This window comes from Cupressus sempervirens, chromosome 7 (assembly GCF_028749045.1).
Source record: "Cupressus sempervirens isolate cs-2001-9-10 chromosome 7, ASM2874904v1, whole genome shotgun sequence".
NCBI lineage: Eukaryota > Viridiplantae > Streptophyta > Pinopsida > Cupressales > Cupressaceae > Cupressus > Cupressus sempervirens.
The window spans coordinates 196,313,075-196,336,872 of record NC_143124.1 but is presented as its reverse complement, the minus strand read 5'-3'; the positions used below and the strand labels follow the sequence as shown (position 1 = coordinate 196,336,872).

At 35.6% G+C, this 23,798-nt stretch overlaps 1 protein-coding gene and 1 long non-coding RNA gene across 4 annotated transcripts in view; both read right to left on the bottom strand.

Annotated features, from left to right (window-relative positions):
* Positions 1-1,989: 1,989 nt before the first annotated feature.
* On the bottom strand, positions 1,990-2,685 carry LOC149546172 (uncharacterized). The gene is made up of 3 exons (XR_016354331.1): positions 2,552-2,685; positions 2,419-2,454; positions 1,990-2,302 (listed from the first exon to the last, which is right to left on the bottom strand). It is a non-coding gene; the product is annotated as an uncharacterized LOC149546172 (long non-coding RNA).
* Positions 2,686-7,243: 4,558 nt separating this feature from the next.
* Positions 7,244-23,798, bottom strand: part of FRA3 (Endonuclease/exonuclease/phosphatase family protein) — a 134,895-nt gene continuing 118,340 nt past the window's right edge. For 2 of the 3 annotated variants that reach the window (XM_089791036.1, XM_089791039.1), the window contains 2 exons: positions 8,909-9,281; positions 7,244-8,294 (listed from right to left, as the gene is read on the bottom strand). In XM_089791036.1, coding sequence (XP_089647162.1) covers positions 7,953-8,294; positions 8,909-9,281 — 715 coding nt within the window. In that variant the 3' untranslated portion in view covers positions 7,244-7,952. The remainder of the gene's footprint in view (positions 8,295-8,908; positions 9,282-23,798) is intronic. The other variant, XM_089791038.1, reaches the window with a different exon arrangement.

Here is a 23,798-nt window from a genome sequence, read left to right as displayed (position 1 = left end):
AAGGGGAAAGTGACAAAGGAAAGAAGTAACATATGCATGTGAGTCTATGTCAGATGATGATGATGAATACTCACCATCTACTAGTAGCTTAAGTAGTGATAGAAGCTCTTTAGCACACATGTACACAAACACAAAAATTTCAAATAGAGAAGTAACAAGTGCTACAGAATTATCCACTAAGCAATGTGAAGTGAAGCCTCAGATTGGATCATTATGCACTTCATTCCAACACCACATATGTTCCAATTAAAAAAATTTATTCATCAATGCCCTTGCATTTACAGGACTTGGGAACCTAGGATACTCAAGCTAAGCATGATCCTTCAAAGTTTTTGTCAAAATATATTAATGATCTTAATAGAACAACAAAAAGTTCATTGCCACCTTTGGTGAGGTAGTCTCACTCATTTTACAATGAAGGCCAACTGTCTACAATCTAAGGTTTTAATTCAGCTAACAAATGGAGAGCTTCTCAAGCTACTAATTTCTTTCATGGAGTTCCTAATAAATCTCAAGGTTCTCATTTAGGTGACCAACTACCAGGAGGTCCATGAATAGACCCACTGATTTCCCACTTTTGGTGTTGGGAGGTCCTGGAACATCAAAACCCACTTTGTTACCTTATGAGAAGAAGGTCATTGCTGATCCAATAAGGGGAAGTCAGATTCTTGTCTCCCTTGGGTGAGTGGATTTTGTAACCTGTTGGAAAGTTGTATTATCTGTGCTATATTCACTTGGACGTGAGTCATAACCCTTGTTTAGTCCTTGTGGAGTTAGGAGAATTTGGGTAGTAGGTTGATTTGTTTGGTGCTTCCTTGTGCATACTCTGCATCATCCCCCATCTTGAGTCCTTTCTATGACATGCAACGGAAATCTTACATAGTCTAATTCTAACTTTTTAAAATATTTAAATTGTTGATTAACACTCTTCTGTCATAGCAATTTCAGAGTTGACTCAATGCATGTTTATGCAATAATTTGTTATATGTTGGTAATATAATATATTAATTTGATAATATTTAAGATTAACCTAAATAACTAAATTTACAAATTTCTTACATAGAAAGAATCATTTATGACCATTGCATTGTCCTAAAATGAATCTAATCTACACATTAATCTAGGACACCTGCGTGGTTGATTATTGTTTGTATGAATACAAAGTTGGTGTAGTTGAAGAACTTGACCTTGGATAACACAAGATAACACAACTCTTGTGATCTAGTGATCCCTCCCAAGGTATTTTCCATACCACTTATCCTCATAGAAAACTTAAGACATAAAATATATGGGTGAAATAGAGGGTAGGAGCATAGTTATAATATCACTTTGTGCATTGGGTTAATATTATAAAGGGTAGAATTGGTGCAATGTTGATTTGTAGGTAATACCATTATAGATCTTGCATTATTACTGTGCTTATTGGGGCCTGTATTATATTATCAGCTATTTTATCTAATGCTCAATGTATTTTGAATTTAATTGCTTCGATTTGGAATAGACTAGTAGCAGATATTATTTTTGTTAAGGGAAGTGTTAGATATATTACAGTAATGGATTTCTTTCCAGGGCATTTGATCCTTCTGTGATTGCCTTAGAAACAAGTCAAGGTATCAAGCAGCACCTCTTAAACTTTGTGAGATCAATCTTGATTGATAAAGTTTATTGCTGATCAATATTGTATAAAAAATTCAAACTAATTAGGTATGGAATTAAACTTGATAAACAAATGACAGAGAAGGAAAACTTTAAACATGAACAAGATCATAAATCATATGACAATGACATATTGGAAATGGTTAACTTATGCTTAAATAGTGATAAAGTTTATTGTTAATCAATATTCTATCAAAGTTTTGAACATATTAGGTATTGAATTTAATGTCATACATGAACATATCTAATTTAATGTCATACATGAACAAACATATAATATAAAATGATAACTAATAATGGCATGTACATTAACAAACACATAATATATTATGATAACCAATAATGTCGTATATGAACAAACATATCATATATTAACCAATAATGTCATAAGTTGAATAATGTCATACATCAAATAAATGTCACACATCAAATATAAAATGTCATATATACATCAAATGTGTATCGAATATGTCCATTGATGCCTATATATATACATGTCTATCAACTATATCTTTTCCTTCCTACGAGGGGAAGGAAACAAATCTATCGAGGTCTTCTGTTGTCATGTGGAGGGAGATGGTGGAGATGATGGGGTCCTCCTGACACGCTCGCTCATCCTCTTGTTGAGGCTCTTCTCTAACTCGAGCTTATACAAAGAAAGTAGATATGAATCAATATTTATTATACATTGAAATCAAATATATGTACACACAAAATTAATTATTTTCAAACTACTATCAAATAGTTGCTCTGTGAGTCCACCTTGAAGGCTCGTGGACGATTAGGCGTAATGAGACCCTACAACAATTCAATCAATATAATCACTTATAAATAACATTAGAAATTTTGATACTAACTATTATAAACAACTAAAACCAAGAAAATTCTTTCATACCTCAGTCAATGGCTGTGAGCTAGCCATAGTTGCAGCCACTCCATGATCGATGAACTATCGGAGATGAGGAGGATTATCCGATGTCATGAGTTGCATGTCATACAATACACATTACATGTAACGTGAAACATGAAACAAATATAATCAAATGAATTAAATTAACATGAAACAAATGTACTTGTATGTAGCTTGTATGATGTCTATGCTCTAAGTTCGTAGTAAATGTTTACAGTCCTGTAGAGAACTAATGCACATGCATAATTTTTTTTGTCAATCCTTAATATGATTACTTAATAAATATATGTATTAATTTAAATGATTAAATCGATACATACCTTTGGACTGGTGGACGGGACCAAAAATGGGGCCAGAGGATCACTGCTAGGCCCACCAACACTCTAACCCTATATTTTGAATAATGTCAATAGATGCTAATTAATTAATCATTCACTATACATATGAAATGTGATCAAATTAGTAAATTATAATTGTAATTTACCTGTGTGTCAATGCCAAATGTGTCGTTTAGGAATTGATCAGTGACAAGTTCATCATCTGCACCATCTCCAGCATGAGTGCCAAATGTGCATAAAGATCCACATGAAGTGCACATGTGACCGCGACACGCAGAAGGCTCTCCCTCAACTAATGGGCTCGTGCAATGGATGAGGGTCTGGGTCAAAGTATTAATGGTCCCTAGAGTTCTTCACAATTGAAGGAATAGTCACATGCTTGCACTGTGGCTTGACCATAGGTGCCCTAACTACATTAGGGTCACGATGTGCTCCCGCCCTCTCAAATGATGACCCCTCACCTCTACCCTAGGAGTCTAATATATCAAAATAATTGAGGATCTCCCCAAGGACAAACTCACAATACAATTTCTTCCAAAAATACATAGGGACCTCGTGATTGTTGCAAGGAGGGGCATCAAAAAGCCATCCACCATCTATCCCAAAAATTATTTCTAATAGCATCGTGTATGCACCAATGGATGGGGAACCATTTAGTACCCTCTCTAATAGTATTTTGCTCACCGGGTTTTCTAAATAATGCACATATACCTTTTGGTATTTTTTTTTTAACATCTTCATATGACAATTTATTTGCATAATTTTTTTTTTGTTCATCCCTCTTAACCTGCCAAACGTCTAACTAACCACTAATTGAGGCTATCTGGGTCTTAATGGATTTGAGAGATGATGCCAATTAAGCCCTCATTGCATTGGTTTGTTCAAATTCTTTCAACCGACTAATGAGTCCTAATTTAGTTTTGCCTCTTTCTATTTCATTTATTATATTTTTTTGTGTGCCAAACGGAGGTCTTGCAATTGGTTTAGGCTACGGAATTTGTTGTTCTTCTTGGAGAGGGTTTTGTTTTTTATTTTCTTGAGGGTTTTGAGATTCTTGGGGATTTGCTGGTTGATTATTGACATTTCCTGATAAAAATCAATTGAAATCTAAATAAATAAACAAATCAAAATAAAAATTGTAAAAACGCTACAAAACAATATAAAAAACCTACAAAACAATATGAAAAACATATCAAAAAATGCAAAATAAAATTTAGATCACATATGGTGTGGGCGTGGGGGTGCTTGTGATCTCGAATTTCACTGGCGAGGAGGTATATTGGCAAGGTAGGAGGTGAAAAGCTTTGTTTTGTCAATTCACGTAGGCGCTGCTGTTGGAAGAAAGTTAAAATCAGAGATAAAACAAATGGGCTGTGGGTATGCAACCCATTTATAAAATTTTACTTTTTTCAAAGCGTGTACGTGCTCTTCAAAAATGGGAAAAAAAAAGGTTGTCATCTTTTTGGCACCACAACTCGGTGCATATACCCTTTTAAAAATATTCAATTTTTTTTTTCCAAAATGGGCACCCGTTTTCTGAAAATAAAAAACAGGCACCCAATTTTTTTTTAAAAAACTAGTGCCCATTTTTTGAAATTCGGATTGGGCATCCAAGTCTAATATAGGTGCCCATTTCTAGAAAAGCATGACCTCAAACCAAAGACTTGTACAAAATTAAGACTCATCTTTGTGCACTTACCCCATGAGGGGTATCGACAAACTATCAGATGTTACAACATCATGTTGTCAAACCCTACAATAACCATCTCAACTCTTGGAGATTCCAATTAGTTTTGATTTGGCACAACGTTCTTGCTTAATGTCAAAACTTGCAATGTTCCTCAATGAAATGGTGCAACAAGATTAAATAGAAGGCGAGATGGTTGGAAAGATACGTGAAGTTGCACTAATTTATTTAAGAACATTGCAATTTTTGGCAAGATTAGAGAATGTTGTGCTAAATTTAAACCAATTAGAATCTCCCATAGCTAAGATAGATTATTGTAGGGTTTGAAAAAATGATTCTTTAGCATCTAAGAGTTCATCAATACCTGATGGGGATGCTCCTACAAATGAGTTACTCTAGACTCTACACTAGGCAAACTTTTGGAACTTCTATGGTTCTCTCTAGCTTCAACCCTACACCACTTTGTGAAATTCAATCTACTTCCCCTTGCTCACTAGAGCCTCTCTACCAATTCGAAGTACACTTGCTCCTTTGAAGTGATAGAGGTAAGTAATCTCAATAATGACCTAGGCCATTTCTCATCACGTGGAGTATTTGGTCTTCAAATCAAATGGCTCGGTCAAAAAATTCATCATTTAGCTTATTCTTGCACACATTCTCTTACCAATCTCAAAAATTCTAATTTTTAGAACTATTAGACCAACTAGGTCTCAATCAAGCCTCATAAATGGGTTTTTGGCCTATAAATTCACAACTTCCCAAATGTATGTTTACTATAGTAGAGGCTATGCTTACTATATGAGAACGCTATGCTTAGTACATCTCTGTAGGTCCTAATATAAGGTCAACTTAAATCTAATTGATAGGAGGTTTTGAATGCATCCACATTGTATCAAGGTAGAATGTAAATGTACACAACTACTTCTATTACTCCCCTTCGACTAACCTTATATAGGGTTGTATAAGCATTTCTGGGGTTTTCTATGATTGTATTCTTTTATCACTTCTTGATTTAATGTACATTATTAATGGATATACTGAGATGGTCGTTCTCATAGGCTACTATTTGTTGTGTTCATTACATAGTTCGACAATTTTGGGGTAATTTTTCTACACCATTACAATTTTTTAAGATTAATGTAGGGTATTGACATTTTCAGATTGTGTTCCAAGACAAATATGTGTACATATGGGGAGTTGGATATCTTATTGTGAACAATGTAGCATAGTGTTGCAATATATTGGTTATTTGAAGTTTTGAATTGGTATATTGCTAACAAATAAGTGAAATAATCCTTTAGCACTAGCATATAACATTTGTTGTAAGATACTAACAAGGATGACAAGTTGTGTGGAAGTTACACTTGTGCCTTATGCAGGAAATGGGAGTCCCTTATAGCGTGGAATCCTATAATATTGCAAGTGAAGGAATCAGAAAAGCGACTGTCGTATCTTTGTATTTATATGCAATAATATACTGAAAGTGCGTGAGGTGCTCTCCTTCAAAATGCGTCTTGCTATTTTCTCCAAGCTCCAGGCCATTCTGACCATCCTCGGTCATGAATTTTATTTGAGGCCATTCACTTGGTCAAGTGTTGTGTCGTGTGATTCTTGTGTTCTAGAGAACAACTTTCACCTTCATTCGGCAGTTGCCCATCTTGTGTGTTTGTCCATCAAATTGGTAGCCTTGGTGGGTTGGTTCTTCATCGCAATGTTAATTTTGATTTGTCTGAGGCTTTTCCCAACTTAAAACTAGTTGAGAATTCGGATGTATACATTGTGGCTTCCATGGAAGAATAGACCAGTCCTCGAGGCAATTCTCAAAAAATGTAATGGGAAATATCCCTTGAGATCAGCTTTGTACTACAAATTTGCACAACAAAGTTTGTAATGAGAGAATAAAATTCCTCTTTTGGGATGACTTGTAAGAGGTTGTAACCATAGGATTATTTTTGAGGGACAAGACTGTAGGTTTCCTTAATGAGCTGGGTTGTATATAGGATTTTTGATGTTAATAAAATAATTCAGCCTTTGGCCTATTGACTATCAAAAAAATGTACAACAATGAAGAAGTTTTATTTATGAGCATAATCCAGTATCAGTGCCAACATTGTTTTAGTTTTAAAACAAAGGAGATTCTAAGGAATCCTAGCAAAATAGGGTTCAGATAAGGGCAGACCACTTAGTTTTCTTTCCTTTTTGGGAATGGTTAAAGCAAACAAAGAACAGAAAAATTATTTATTATAGCATCTTAAAATCTTGTAGGAAAAACCTCTGCAAAGACCAGCATTTACTATGGAAAAAATGCCACAAACATAATACAGAGGAATGCATATAATTTACTAGTCCTTGTAATTTTCTTTCACAAGCAAACACCAATTAGTGGATACAAGTTCTGTTTGTGATTATGAAATTGACGTCAAATGTGTCAGAAACTTCTAAAACTAAAAACATAAGTTATCATTTAAAACATAAGAAATTTCAAATTGATAAAAAATGATAAGTTATCTTTTAAGACTGCAGAAAAGAAAAAAGTGAAGTACAATCAAGCGAGGAAGCTATAGAATTTTATATGTATTACTAAGAGAAATTAAATGATATCAAGCTTCAAAACAAATAACAAGTCACTGGGAGCACACTGTAACTTGCTCATTGCAGTAAATAGGGAATAGCAAAATTTATTTTTAGATTAGAAGTAGATAGTTTGCTCTGGCTAATTCAATCTGCCCAGCTATATGACAACAGCTTATGATTTCTCATAAACTTGTATCCAAATTGTTTTTACTTTGGAAAAGCCCAAAATGCCAAACACGATATAGTAATTTATGTTTATTTACATTTATAAGAGAGTTACACTTTTCTCTAATTGGTTTTGGAGTTCTTCCTTGTTTATTTCTTGCTGCTGTTTTGCAAGTCTTTACCTGTGCTTTTTGGAGGCTCTCTCTCCATGTAAAAGGGTTTGGGCCCTTTCAAAAACCCACTTTTACCCATTATCGAAATTCATACTATTGTTCTTCAATTTGTAAATGGAGAGAATTATTCCAACCATACATGGCAGCTCCTTACACATTTCTATGGATTTTTATCATCCATAATTGAATAGCAGAGTAAACAACTAATACACAGATGACCAATGCACACTATCTATACCTAAAACCTGTTGACAATGCCAAGGCTGATGATACATACCAAAACACACAGAATATTAGTACAACGGGGTCAAAAAAATGATTAAATTCTTTCCGCACACTAATGGGTGAAGGATTTCGACAGTTACATTAATAGGATACACTCAAAAGCTTCCTGAATGGTATGCATGTGGTTTTGACAAAAGTGGATGCAGCATATTATAACTACATTTTCAACTAATAAAATCATCTGGAACCAGGTTTGTGCTTAATTCAGAAGGATGAAAATCAGATCTTTGTAATAGATTTGTTCGAATATTCTCATCCTTGTCTACAGTTAGAGACTGAACTTTGGATGACACAGAATGGCAAATACAAATTCGATGCTGTTTAGTTTTGAATGAAACATTTCCTCTAAAATTGACGAGGAGCACAACTAACTTGTTTCTTTCATCTTCACACCATGAGTTTCGAGGATGTCCATCCACATATTCCTTTTCTGTAAGAAAATTCTCATGGTGCACACAAACTTCAATGATCCCACCGGGGCGAATGATTCCAGAAGCAGGAAATACCTGCATATCATTTAAATCTCATGAGAAATCAAAAAATATGCTAGTTGATGGATCAATGTGGAGCTGAATATTATCATTCTATAGAACAATCTAACCTATAAAGGCAATATTTACAAGCATATACTAATGTACTAGTGTCAGCAGAATATACAGGTCCTGATTCATTTAACATAAGTTTAATGAGAACTAACATCAACAATATGTCTCATCAACTCCATGGTCATGTGAAACAAATAATCTGACTTGTCTTTACCATTCATATGCATCCATATGAATCTTAAGAAACTATAAGCATTTATACAAATTAAGAATAAGTATCAAATATAATCCTAAAGCACTTAAGATTCAAATGCTGACAGCTATGACAAAAGGAAATATATGCTCCTTATTCTCCATGAGAAACTAAAGTTCATGCCACATATATCAATCAGCTTTTGTATATAAAGTGACTTAAGATTCTTACAAATGTTATATGTGTGACTTAATCTGCATGATAAACTGAAGCCAATGCCATATATATCAACATTTCTATGTACTTGACTTGGTATTCATATGAATGTTCGAAACAAATTGTTGATGCTATTTTTAATTGAATATAAGAGGCCAGACTTTACCTGTAGCCAACGTGGAAATCCAAAGCAACCTCTCACACATGCATTTCTCAGAGGAAAACCATAGGTTTGGCCACTGGCGATAGTTTCCTCACCTTCACAAATAATCTCAAATACCGCTGTATTCAGCTTGGATGTGTTTGTTAACCTTAGAACTGATGAATAACAATCTTGCAGAGCTATATTGTTCGTGCTGACAACAATATCTGGGGTGTCATTTGAATGTTCAAGAAGACCTTTAATTCGTTTATTTAGGTGAATTAGATCCCCATATTCTCTTCTCCTGACTTTCTCATCTATGCATGCAACATTAACCTTGAACATGCATCTTACAGGCTTATGATCACTACTGGTGACATCCATGCACGACTCATACCTGGAGGCAAAAGAATTCCAGAAACAGTTCCTGAATATTAGTTATTGCAGTTTACACCTCCATCAAAATATCACTAAAGATTATCAATAATGTGTTGCATTGCAGACTGCATAAGTTTTCTTCAAATTAAAAAAAAACTTCATTGAGTATCAGAACTGTTAGGATCAAAGGATAAAAATCAATCTTGAAATTAATAAAATGATATAAAACAATATTATTTACTTACAATAAGCTTTTGTTACTCTTAACAGAAAAAAATTGATGCAGGAGCATCCAATGGTGTAAGGGCAATCCTGTGTCACCCAAAAAAAATATACCTAGACATAGTTTCTGAGTGTTTTCATTTTTGGATACCTATTTGGGTCAAATAAAGGTTCCAACTCTCATAGTTCCACTATTAGTGTTTTGGGTTAGAGTTTTTAAGCACCTTGGAATTCGTGAAAATGCCTTAAAAAGGGGATTAGGTAATTGAGCCATAATTATGGTGAGTTAGAAGGTGTAAATTGGAGGGATGATTATAATTGTAATTCAGAACACTCCAGAGAAAGAATCATCTCAAAAGGCTCCACGGTTAGAAAGTTATTGCAGTTTTTCAGTTTCTGGAGACCTCCTAAAAATGCTTCAAAGTCAGGTTTGAGGCACTAAATGACCTCGTACGAGCCTGAAAAATGGGGGACAAGAAAAGCTTGTCCATAGGACTATAGAGCACTCCGGGAGCTTTCCAGAAATGTAAACGGTTCATCAATCAGAGCTACAGTTCAAAAGTTAAGCCTCCCAGAAGTTCGGCTACCGTTTTTGGATTCTTCTAATTTTGTGCCGACTTCTAATGCGACTTTTGGAGCCTTCTGTTTTGGCGATGGATGCCAACCAGCACTTTTTAGAATGTATTCCTAATCCTTATTCCTTTACGGTCTATTTAAGAACATTTCTGGAAATTGATAAGTAGGAGATGATTTCCACAGCTAGTCAAATTGTGATGTGAATATCAGGATTTAACTGTGTGATTTTTGAGTCAAACTCGATGACCCATGTTTCATGAGTAGTGATTCAACATGAATCCATCTCTCATGAGAATAAATGGAACACTTAGCACTCATTGGATCTAGGGTGATGCTCACAGGGGTGAAGCACCGGGACTTCCCGGGAGGTCACAGGGGTGACCTCCCGGGAAGTCCCGGTGCTTCACCCCTGTGAGCATCACCCTAGATCCAATGAGTGCTAAGTGTTCCATTTATTCTCATGAGAGATGGATTCATGTTGAATCACTACTCATGAAACATGGGTCATCGAGTTTGACTCAAAAATCACACAGTTAAATCCTGATATTCACATCACAATTTCTGGAAATGTAAAGGGCAGTTCGGAGTGGAGTTTGAAAGAAGGTACTGGAAGAAGAAATTATCTCCAGATTTATACTATTGTAAGCCCATAGGGCATGTTTTGGAGTCAATTTTCTTTGTATTGAGTGTATTAGCATATTTTCATAGTTAATAAAGTTTCCCTTTCCTATTGTGTCCATTTTGGGTCTTGGGTCTTGACCCCATCAAAAATACCATTCATTTTCATGAGCTAAATAAGCTTTTGATGATTTCTAATAAGTGTATTGTTCCCGCATAGGTGAATAAGTCAAGACACGTTTATCTCCAAAATCTATGACTGAGGATGACGCCATCAAATTCCCATCTTGCACCTGGAGGATATACAACATAAATTATGGTACAATGGGCAGGTTACCCAAGTTCATAGTCTTATGAGACATATGGAGGTTGATTGAAAGGTTTGATTAAAAAGATATTAAAGTTCTCTGTAAATTTATTTTAGAGAGTTCCCCTAGTTGAATCGAGATGGATCGATAGAGAATGCATCGGTATGTTAAAAATGATTTGAAATGATGCATAACTTAACAGAAGAATAGTAATTGTCCATTTTCATAGAAGGATTGGCCAAACTTCCTAGGGACTTGATAAAGGTGTTTAATCTATTGTCTCAAGAAGCTATTAAAAAAGTCCTAGATTTGGAGACTACAGATCCCAAGTGTAAATTTTACAAAAGCATTCCATATTTAAAATCAACAGATATTTAATAGAGGACAACTATAGAATAAAATACCACCAAAGGCAGACAAGGGATGAGATCAATAATGAACTCAAGAGGAAGAGCTTGTCTTCTAATTGCACCAAACCTCTAGAACCTAGTCATCCTTATACAAGAAAGGGGAAAATGAATCATTTGATGTAGTTTCTAATGAGGAAGAAAGAGCACGACCTATACAAAATTCAAATAGTATAGGAAAACTTCCTTCGCTTGCAGAAGCACCAAGATAAAAGAATTCAAATTTCAAGAGACTATGCAGAAGTAAAATTTTAGTACTCCACAGTGAAGCTTCTCGAAACCACATTAATGAAGTTTCAATAGCTGAAAAAAACACTTCCAATTGAAGAATTTGAAAGATTTAATGAGACTTATTCTATGGGGTTTGGTCATATACTCCACTACCCACATGGATCCGATTAGTGTCCAACTTTGGTCCCGATTGGGTTCACCCAAGGTGCATTGGGCAAACTAAATATGCACTCAACCAAACCCAAGAGGACTTGCAATGCTTGGGCCCCAAAAAGTAAGAAGAAAAAAGATCAAATGTAATGTTTTGAAAAAAAAAAACTAAAAGCATTGGGCTGCCCTAAAGCGGGGGCACAACAGAATTTTCAACTCATTTAACAAACACAAAAGCTCAAAACTACATTTTTTTTTCTCTGATCAGTTTTTCCAAGGTGAGAGCTATAGGAGAGTTATAACTACACCAACATGGGGGAACAAGCTGCACAAAGAAGATTTTACCATCAAAAGTGAGTGAATCTTTCATTTTTCTGAAGTTCACAATTACTTTTTCATAAGATATTTTTTCTTCAAGTATGTTTTGAATGTTTTTTACCTATGCACCCAATGTTTTGGTGCAAGGCCAGCAGGGGATAACAAAATGGGTTTCTAGTATGAGGGTATTTTCAAGTCATTTTTAAGGGGACGAATATTATAAAAATGGGGAAATATTAAATATATAGAGATATTTCAAATATTTGAATCATAATATCGATAAAGCTAAAAGCATTCATCATAGACATTGTAAAAGCTTAATACAAAACATTGGAATTGAGTTGATATTTCACACAAGAGTTGACAATTGTAAGAATTTGGCTTAGGCCAGAATTCACCCAAGAACTAAAGAAATCAACACAAGCACACAGTAGACCAAAATAGGCAGAGTATGATCAGAATGACGATATTCATTCAATAATTGGACACAAGAGTACACTAGAAGTGCCTGAATATAAAGGCCTCAGGAGAGCTTCTAGAATGCACAGAAGTCAGCATCGTGATGTCATACAACCAGGCACATGTCCACCAGATATGGATTATCCTCCATTAAGCACGGGATTAAGTGCGATGATGTGAGGATCAGCCTACAATGGTGTAGCATGCAAATCAGTGGAGTAGACAACATGTGCTAAATGAGGATGTATGCATGCAGACTGAACTAAAGAAGTGACCTCTCATTGTATCTGTCGACAGAACTCCACATGTCTGAATCTGTTGAAGCACTATCGTTGGTGTCACTATCAGTATCCACACTGTATGATCTGCAAAGAGGAGTAGAGGACAAGCTTGGAGAACTTTCTTCAAAATGTACATCCTTCTCCACAAAAATCTGATGTGTCTCAGGATCTAGAAGTCTGTATGCCTTCACACCGTCTTCATAACCAATGAAAGTACAAGGCCGAGATGACTGTGCCTTGCATCCCCTGGAAGATCTCTTTGCCCATGCAGGACAACCGAAGACTCTGAAGTGTGTCACAATAGGTTTTCTGCCGCACCATGCCTCAAAAGGAGTTTTTCCATCTAAGGCTGGATGAGAAGAACGATTAAGAATGTGAGTGGCACTTGAGATTGCTTTGACTTCTAATGATAGATCTAGAGACTTGGCATGAATCATGCAACTTGCCATAGACTTAAGAGTTCTAATCCTCAAAGCTACAACATCTATCTTATACGAACTGAATGTTGAAGGAGTCTGAAGATCAATGCCCTCATGTCTGCAAAAGTCCTTAAGTCTTTTGTTCACCCTTACTATGCAGAAAGTAGACCCAAGTGAACCTTGAAAAGTCATCAACAAAGGTAAGTATGTAGCGACCCTGGCTGAAAGCAAAAGGACCTGCTAATACCATGTGAACCATTTGTAGAACACTTGTTGCTCTAAAAGACTTCCCTCTTTGTAACTTCCCTTCTGGATGCATATCCACTAAATCTGATGAACATTTACCCTTAGAAAAGTTGATTTGAGGTAGACCTTTGACCATTTGGTATGTGCAAAGTTGTTGAAGATAGCGGTAGTCAAGATGACCATACCGCTCATGCCATAATTGCATGTTTGAATGAGATTGAGTGAACAAGGCCTTTGAAGGAGACTTGGATACAAAATGAGAGAAAGAGTATAACCTCTTGTGATCATTCACTTTCCCCACTGAAACCAAGGAATCATCTTTAGGACTGTGCACTTTTATTGATTCTGGAAGGAACTCAACTCTATGTCCATCTCCGAGGTGAGTGATTTGGTAGATTGAGAGGAGATTCGAACTTAGATTTGGAACATAGAGAACCTCTTGAAACTCTCCATTTTCGATCTCCACGTTTCCTTTTCCTTCAACTTCCATTTTGCTATCATTCCCCATGAAGATGTGTGGTACCCTTGAGCGATTCAATGAAGAAAAATCCCCCTTTGAAGAACCCATGTGATATGAGGCACCTGAGTCAAATATCCATTCCTTCGAAGAGTTTGCATTTGCCATGAGTGCTTGCCCTTTGCCCTCTGAATCTAAAGAAGATCCCTTCTCCTTGTAAGCATTAGGTAATGGAACATTATGTTTCCTCATGATGTTGGTTAACTCATCAATCTTTTTAAGATAACACTCATGCTCTTCATGACCCATTTTCTTGCAATAAGCACACTTCTTCTTCTCCTTATTATTGTCCCCTTTCTTGTTGGAATTCAAGGACTTGCCTTGTTGATTAGATTGAGGTGTTGTCTTTTCTGCATCCTCAGATTTGCTCTTCCATTTCTTGTTACCCTTTCCTTTGTTTGAAGATTGTCCAGCTAAATGTTGAGAACCCTCATTGGCCACCAATGCTTTGGACTGAGGTGATTTGAGAATCCCCATTATTTTCAACTTTTTTTCTTCATCATCCAACAGCTTAGCATATTCATCAAAAGTGACTTTCTTGTAGGTAGACCCTAAGGTAGTCTTTGAGGTGTTAAAAGAACATACAAATGTGGAATATTCAGATGGCAGCTTGTTATGGATGAGATAGATCAGTCTGTCATCTCTGATAGAACTCCTACAATCAGTAAGCTTTGTCCTTAATTCATTCACCTTAATGATGAAGTCCTGTATTGAGTCATACGACTTAGGATCTAAGGAAACTAGCTCATCTTCAATCTTGAACACATCTTCTTCAGACACTTTACCATAAAGGCTTTCAAGGGTATCCCAAGCTTCCTTGGATGTAGTACATTTCCTGATTTGATACATGATTTTATCATCTACCCCCAAACATATATCACCTAGGGCTTTCCTATCCATGGCTACCCATTTTGAAATTTCACTTGCTGATACATTACTACCTGCTGGTTTAGGGAGAGCACCATCTACATATTGAGAAACTCCATTATGCATTAAGTGATACAACATTTTGATTGACCACGAAGCATAGTTATGAGGAGTTAACTTAGGAAACTTAAAGTTGCCCATAATGCAGAAAATGAAAGAAAATTGCAGAAAAGAGAGAACACAACACCAAGAACACCCCCCCTTTTCACTAAATCAAGAAACCCCCCCAAAATAGATGCTTTGGGCACTTTATCAGTAGTGCAATTACAATGGGCCACTTGCCAATTTTGGCCTACGTGGACTTCTGATTTTTCTTCTTACAACCTCTTTAATAGAGTCAAAATCTGAAACTTTACAATGTGCTACAATACTGAAGCATTACAAAGCAAAGAAAGGCCCTATTGCTGAAAGTGACAATTTTTTCCACACAACACTACAATCTGATGCTAGATCTGGAAAGTAGACGAAAAAATACGCACTTTCAAAAAAAAGGAACCTGTTTTCGACTCCAGATTTGCTCGTACGGAGCATTTAAAGTTGCAAAATGCAGGATTATTTAGGTACAATCGCCAAAAAATGCAATTTTTGAACAATCTGTGCACCAAAACAAAAAAATAGTTGCACCACTAAAAAATTTAGGAAATTTTACCCAATTTCAAAAAAAATTGCACCTGATTTGGAGTCCGGATGTGCGAGTTATGGCCTCTTGAAGTCGGACTGCCAAAACCAAAATCAATTTGGTGAGGGGTTGCATCAGCAAAAGACGGGGTTAAATTTGACGGTCATATGACCGTCGCAGCAGATAGAAAATGGCCTGTGACGGGGTTAAATTTTAGGCACATGAATTGATGATGTCAGCAGAAAACAGATCCACTGGCTGACGTGGCTGCTGATGCGGATTTCGTACTGTACGGATCTGTACGATCGTACGGAAAATCGACGTGACAGGGTGACTAGGCAGGTACGCTGTGGGGGATTACACCGTGGCGCTGACTGGACTGTCCGGGCGACTGAAATATCGCCACGTGTCAGTGGACTGTGTGGGGATCAGCGTAGGTGTCTGGGCCACTAAAATCTCGCCACGTGGCAGAGGCGGAGCCGGCAGCACCTGCCGAGGGTTTGAAATCTGCAGTGCCAGAAATCAGTGTCATAATCGCCGCTTTTTGTTTAGGCGTTGCCGGAACTTTCTACAGCGGATGTTATTATCCCACATGCGTGGGGCTTGGACAATATAAACTCTTTAAAAGAGTCCGTTCCGCCAAATGCCAACGAAAGTGAATTGGCCGGAGTGTTGGGCTATAGTCAAGTTCTGTTCTTCCAAATTAATTGTGAGGCCGTGCTGGTGGATCTTTGTTGATGGATTCGGCCGCTTGCTGAAAAAAAAATGAATGGACGCCTGCAAACTGTTGTGCCGGAGTTGTGACGGGTTTTGACAGGTACAACCCGCGGAATTGCAGAGGTACTACCGGGCTATATTGGCCCGAATTTAATAATAGAACCTTGCGAATAATTAATATGGAAATTCCACCAAAATACAAATCCGAGATTTGATAGCCCAGGTTTGTATAAAATTTTCTCTGACTCAGATAATAAATCCGAAAAATAGCCAAATAATTGCAGAGAAAAAATAACTTCAGATCTAAAAAATTAATTAAATAGATCCGAAAATAATCATACCCAGTCTGCAAATCGGTGCCTTCGAGTGCCAGTTTGGAAAAAAAAATTTCCTCACAATCAACTTTCACCCAAGATAGGCGAATTTATAGTCGATCTTCACCTAATCGACACTCCGGATGCAACGGAGAGGTCAAATCTGGCTCTAAACGCTCCCAATTTTTATGGATCCTCTTGATTGGTGTCGAGGTGCGGAAGCATGAACGGTCTCGAATGGCTACGTGATGAGAATCCTCCTTGGCTCTGATACCATGTAAGAATTTGGCTCAGGCTAGAATTCACCCAAGAATTAAAGAACTCAACACAAGCACACAGTAGACCAAAATAGGCAGAGTATGATCAGAATGACGATATTCATTCAATAATTGGATACAAGAGTACACTAGGAGTGCCTGAATATAAAGGCCTCAGGAGAGCTTCTAGAATGCATATAAGTCAGCAAAAATTGGAATCCCTTGTGGAAAAAGAAAGCTCCATTCCTAATGAAGAGAGTGAAAGGCTTGAATGGATGAAAACCAATAACAAAGCCATGAAACTTGTAGTAGAAGTTGTGAGAGATCACATAGTGCTAATTATATCAAAACAGAATACTGCATATGACATGTTTGCATTCCTAGAGAATATGTATGAAATAAATGGTTACATCATATTTCATAAGTTATGAGATCAACTATCTACCATTGGTCATATAATTGATAATAAAGAATTAACTATGCTAGCTCTGAATAATCTCCCTATAACCTAGGAATCCTTCATTCAAGGTATAAGTGCATGATCAAAACTACCCAAATTTGATCATTTGAAAACTGATTGTAAACAAGAAGAATCTAGACATATTACAAGAGAGATCGGATTGAACTCTCAAATGATGATATGCAAGTTCTAAACTAACATGCTCGCAAGCAAGGAAAGAAAAACAACTACAAAAGGAAGAAAGGAAAAGACACAAAAGCATAGCGATCCTTTAATAGAAAGAAGTACCCATCTAAAGTACAATGCTTTAGATGTCACAAATTTAGACATCTTGCAAAAATGCCTTGAAAGACCCAAGCCTCAAGTTTCTGTTCTTGAGGTTAATAGGATAAGCACACATAAGGATTTAGAAAGACTTATGTTTTATACAGCCCTTTCAAGCCAAGTTACTACTTGTCTAAACACTTGGGTTATAGAAAGTGGAGCATCTCATCATATAGTAGAATTTAGAGAACTACTAGATACTCTTATAGAAGAGTCCGATGAGGAAGTCACTATTGACAATGAGTCTAACTATCCTGTGAAGGGAATTGGAACCTACACCATACAAATGATTTCAAGAATTTCTCTTCAACTAACTAGAGTACCATTTGTATTGGGCATCAAATGAAACCTGGTTTCCGTTTCAGCTCTTGAAGATAAAGGATATCGAATTACCTTCATGGATGGAAACGTTTTGGCTTGGACTAAAAATCCAAACATTAAGAAAGCCCACACTGTTGGAGTATGAAATGGATGTCTATCTTCTCAAGCTTTAATTCATGAATCCTCAAATTCTTGTGAAATTTGGCATAGGACATTAGGGCATCTGCATTATTGTGCCCTACCCTCCATTGAAAAATTGGTAGCAGGTTTACCTACATTTAAACAAGAACATGAGGGAACTTGCAAAGGGTGTACCTTGGGGAAGAGTATTAAAAGTACATTTCATGGTAGTGAAAATAGATCAAAGGGTGTATCAGAACTTATTCATGCAGATTTATGTTGTCCAAAGACAGTTACCTCCCTAAGAGGATTTTGTACTATGTTATCTTTTCAGATGACTACTCTAGGAAAACGTAGGTTTGTTTTCTAAAATGGAAATTGTCTGAAGAAGCATTAACAAAGTTCAAAGATTTCAAAGCTCTAAGAGAAAATATATCGGGTAAAAGAATTAAAACTCTAAGATTATATAATGGGGGGACGGAGTGGGAATATATCTCACATAACTTGAAAATCATCTGCAACAATATTGGGATTACGGTTACTTATAATCCTCAAGAATCTGGGGTAGCATAAAGGGAAAAAAGAACAATTGTAGAAGCATCCAAAGAAATGCTACATGACCAAAATCTTAACACTTCTCTCTAGGCTGAAGTTGCCAATATATCTGTCTATACTCAAATCACAAATCAGATGCCCATACTGCCTTCTTGATAACAAAACTCCTAAAGAAGCATTTTCTAAAGTAAAACTTGATATAAGTCACTTAAGAATCCTTGGTTGTGCCATCTATATTTATTTCAAGGTAATTAATGGTGATATGTCAATACTTATTCTTTATGTTGATGACTTACTCATTACAGGAAAAGAGCACCTTATCACAAAATGTAAACAAGATCTAGCATCTCAATTTAATATGAAAGACCTAGGTCTTGTAAATTATTTTCTTGGCTTAGAAGTGTGGCAACATGATGATGGAATCATTCCGCACCAAGTAAAATACACAATCGAAGTTTTGAAAAGATTTGGGATGAGGGACTACAAACCAATGTCAACACCTATAGAAACAAATTTATGTAAAGTAAAGGAAGCATCGCCGAACTTAGAATTAGTTGACGCTACTTTATACAAATAGATTGGTTGAATCCTTAATGTACTTGGTGACACTAGACCTGACATGTTCTACGCAACCAATGCACTTAGCCAATTCATGTGTGAATCAACACATCTACACCTAGTAGTAGTGAAACACATTTTGAGATATCTATGTGGCACAATCAGACATGGATTGAAATATGATAACAAGGGCATAAATCTACATGGATATAGTAATATACTGACTTAGATTGAGCAAGAAGCATAGTTGATTGCAAGAGCACATTGGGATGTTGTTTTTCCCGGTAATGTTCCTGTCATTATATAAATATTTAATCAAACCTTTGTTAATGGCTCGATTGATTTAGTATATCTCAGACCCTTTTTTTTGTTTCCATAGGTAGGTGTAGCCATTGGCTATCTTTGTACACGCTTGAAAAGGTTTCCTCAATGAGTATTTAAGCACGACTTGTAGGTAGTTGTTGGTATGCAATGTTGGATTATTTCTTTGTACTACGAATTCCTATTGGAGTTCAATATTGTTCGCCATTTCGGAAGTGAAAGATCTTCCCTACTGGGCTAATTCGATTTCGGTGGGATTCAACCTTCACCCTATTCCGTTGCCTGTAATACTTTGCTCAGATCTGGCAAATTGGAGCACCATCTTGTTGCAAATATTAACTGAAGATTATTCGTGTTCAATCTCCATTCTTGTTTCGCATTTACCTAACAAATTCGGAACTATAAGTTTGTTTATGGATGCATGACTGAACTCATCTTCCATTCGAACACCATCTGCTACCCTACAGAACCTTGGCTTGGCGCAACACACAACACATCTGACCGTACGATAGCACAACCATACTGTACAGCCACGGGATCTCACTTACTGAACTGTACGGCCATCTGGACTTACCATACAACTAGTTTCCCACGACTGTCTCCCTACCATATGGCCTACATCCCTACAATATCACCATTATATGACCACTTGAGCCTACTACACGACCATCATACTATCTCTATACCCACACCATATGGCTCCCAATATTGACCATACACTAGCAAACACTGTACACCCTCTTGTCTGCTCACTACATGATCCTTGTATGTGTCGTATACTTGCTAGTCATACTGTACGGTAGCCTATCTTAACATGGGGCTTCCCATCAAGTTGTATGGGCACTTCTACTTGCTCACTAAATCACCATTTTTAGCAATAAACAGAAATAGTAGATCGAAATATTACAGAAATCACCAGGTGACTCTCCTCTTCTATTTAATAGAGTGATAAAATGATAGAAGGCACACAATTGACACATTTTTCCTAAATATTTAACATAAACTATTATTACACATTTGCTATATTATATTCTTCTATTGGCAAAGATTGAATGATTGATCAAAGCTCGTGGATTTGGATTAGTCGATATACTTTTATGTGACTCTGGGATAAATTTGAAGTGGATGGATCATCCGTAAGGAGTGTCTTAATTGCAATTTTATTTCTAGCATAATCAGTAAGCATAATTATTTATTTTAATTTCTAGAGTTGGAAATATTATTAAGTTGTGTCCTCTATAATTACTTTTAAATTCTATAAATAATTTATATGATAGATAAGTGGATAGGTTCAATTATAGCATTTTTAACTTGATTATCACAGATATTGTGAAATATTTAATTGTTTCCGAATCTATGTCTGGTTTGTCTATAGGTAAAGCACATTCTAGACTAGTTTAAAATTGCGTTTGTATATTTGATCCATCACGTCTTGATAAGTAAATTGTTTATGGGTAAGGTGCATAGAACTTTATATAGTTGTACATAATAACTTAAAATATTGACTCCGTTTGCCTCTTTAAATGTTGGCATGAGTCTTTATATTATTCATGATTCATAATCCATACGCTAGTAATTATTTCACATTTTTCCTCTGAAGAATTAGTACATTCATTTATTGCATTAATCCATAATTATTCTTATTTTAAAACATTCATATATTCATTTATTATTCTTAATTCAGTAGTTGCAAGTTTAAATTTTTTTGTAATCCTTGCCATTTGGGAAACTTTCATTGCATTTGCATTCTAACCAATGTGTTACAAGTATCTTGGACTTAAGTGATTTCTTCAAGATTAGGTACACCCGCCTTAGCCTTTTGCAGAGCCAGAAGTGCAGAAGACCCGAATCAAATTGATCGGTCTTGTCAAGTTGGCCTTAACCAATTGGATATCCCAGTATAAGGGTTTGGGATTGACAACTGAAGTATTGTAGATTCAATTCTTAGAATTATTCTAGATTGCTTGGAAAATTGTGCTCAAGTATACAATTTGTCATTTCTCCTACTGTATTAATTGTTGCTAAGGAGAAGTTTGATTTTTTCTTTCTACTGGATGTTGTTCTAGAATTTGTGAAGGGATTCACTAGAATTGTTATATCAAATTACGTGTTGGCTAATTTGGAGTTGGTTGAGTGCCCATTTATATCTGCTTCTGTGCATTATTTTCTATCCACAATTTGGGAACAACATTCTCCATTTTTGCTGCTACATTTATTTGTTGAAGAATTCTTTTGCTGCTGATAGTCATCATTTCAGAGGGTTTCAAGGCATGTTTCACCTATAAGTTCATGGGTTGTAACTTCTACTTTTTCTGGGTATTGTTGATTTAGATAGTAGGGGATATTTTATCAACTCGGTTGCTGATATTTTGTGAAAACACTTAGTATCGAAGTTGATATTAAAATATGGAATTTTCAGCTGTATATTTCCTATGTAGTATCCAAATATTTGTGTTCAAATTATTATTGCAATATCTTCTCTTTTATTGCAATACCATTGTATCAAAAATTGCAAAACCTCAAAAAAAAAACAGATATCAATTCTTCAACATAGATTGTTTGAGAGGCAATGGGGATTATTACAACATATCAAAGCATATTGAGAGAGCCTACCATTATGTTAAGAGATATGGAGGAGAACAATGCTATCCAATTAAAGTATATCAATACAAAGGAACAAACAACAAACATTCTCACCAAGTCACTCTCCAAAACAAAGGTAGAATACTTGAGAGGTAAACTTGGTATGATAGAATTGCAATTTTATTTGAGATTGAGCCTCAGGAATTATGCACTAATATATTTACTACAGATATTTTATGAGAAAACTCTCTTTATGGGCCTTTAAGAATATCATTGAGAGGTGAGGGTCTTGCAATGATGTACTCTTGTATTCTTGTTTGACATTGTAAGGTGACGACCCGACAAAATCAAACTTCTACTATCAGGATGAGTATAATGTAATTTGACATTCGTGGATATGTCATGATAACTAATATTTCTTAAATAAATTAGTACTGATTGAATAGTTCTTATTCTCATAAATTATTTATAGAGACATTTCATGGTGGATATTTTTCTCCGTGGATATGCCATGAACAGATATCTTTATGATAGGTCCACATATCATAAAAAATATTATGAGCATGGTGAATATCATGTAATATGATATTTGTGGACATGCCATAACTTCTGATAAAATGAGATAATATCATTTATGGTAGATATCACAAGATCTGATATCCCTGGACATGCCATAATTCTCACTATTGTGTTTTTTATCTTAACAAATATTATCCTCCCTAGCTAAGAGGGAGTGTTGAAGATTGGTAGCATCAGTCGGATTAAATCATATTGATAATTCCATTTTCTATCATCTACATCCTACTCAGAATTATCGTAAGTAGTGATACCATAATAGTGATTAATAATTATTTAGTATCTTATTACTATCACACACATACATTTTATCTGTATACATATTAAACATACATACATACATACATATATATATATATATATATATATTTTATTACCAAACAATTATTAATCACATTATAATACTTAAACTGAATCATCAGTTTTATTCAGAGTAATAAGAATCTCTGATTACTGATTCTTAGAAATCGATCATTCCTTAAATACAAACAAATATTATCATTGTTTATTCCAACCTATATTGCTAGCGATCTATATGCTGCAATCTATAATGAAGCGAATGAAATTACAAACTGATTGGTAATAAAGTGCAAAGGCTGCGATCACATATGCATATGAATCGGTACCTATTGAGGTTGTTAAGTTTGGAATAAGACACCCGGTAGGACGTGCCTCATGTAGAGGCATGTACCTACGTGGACCACCTCCGCATAAGCACATGTCTCTACATGACACATGACCTTTCTATATTTAATATATATATATATATATATATATATGATAACTTTCAGATCTTGGAAACCACAGAAAAAAAAGAGTGTAATTACAACACAAGTGTTGAAGCAGATTCACTTAAGTGTATAAAACAAATATATTTACCAAAGGTTGATTCAAATCTCACATTTTTATTCTTGAAAACACACAACATTAGTGAAAATTCAATAGATAATTCCAGTCAAGTATAATATTAAATTTAAGTTTACTCGTTCATCCAAATCTGATATAAAATTTAACACCTCTCTTAAACTGTTTGTCCCGAAGCAATCTCAGACACAAATAACACACTAGTCTGCCAAGAACAGCCTAAGACTTCCACTCCTTCAATCTGATCACAATGCCACCATGCTGGAAA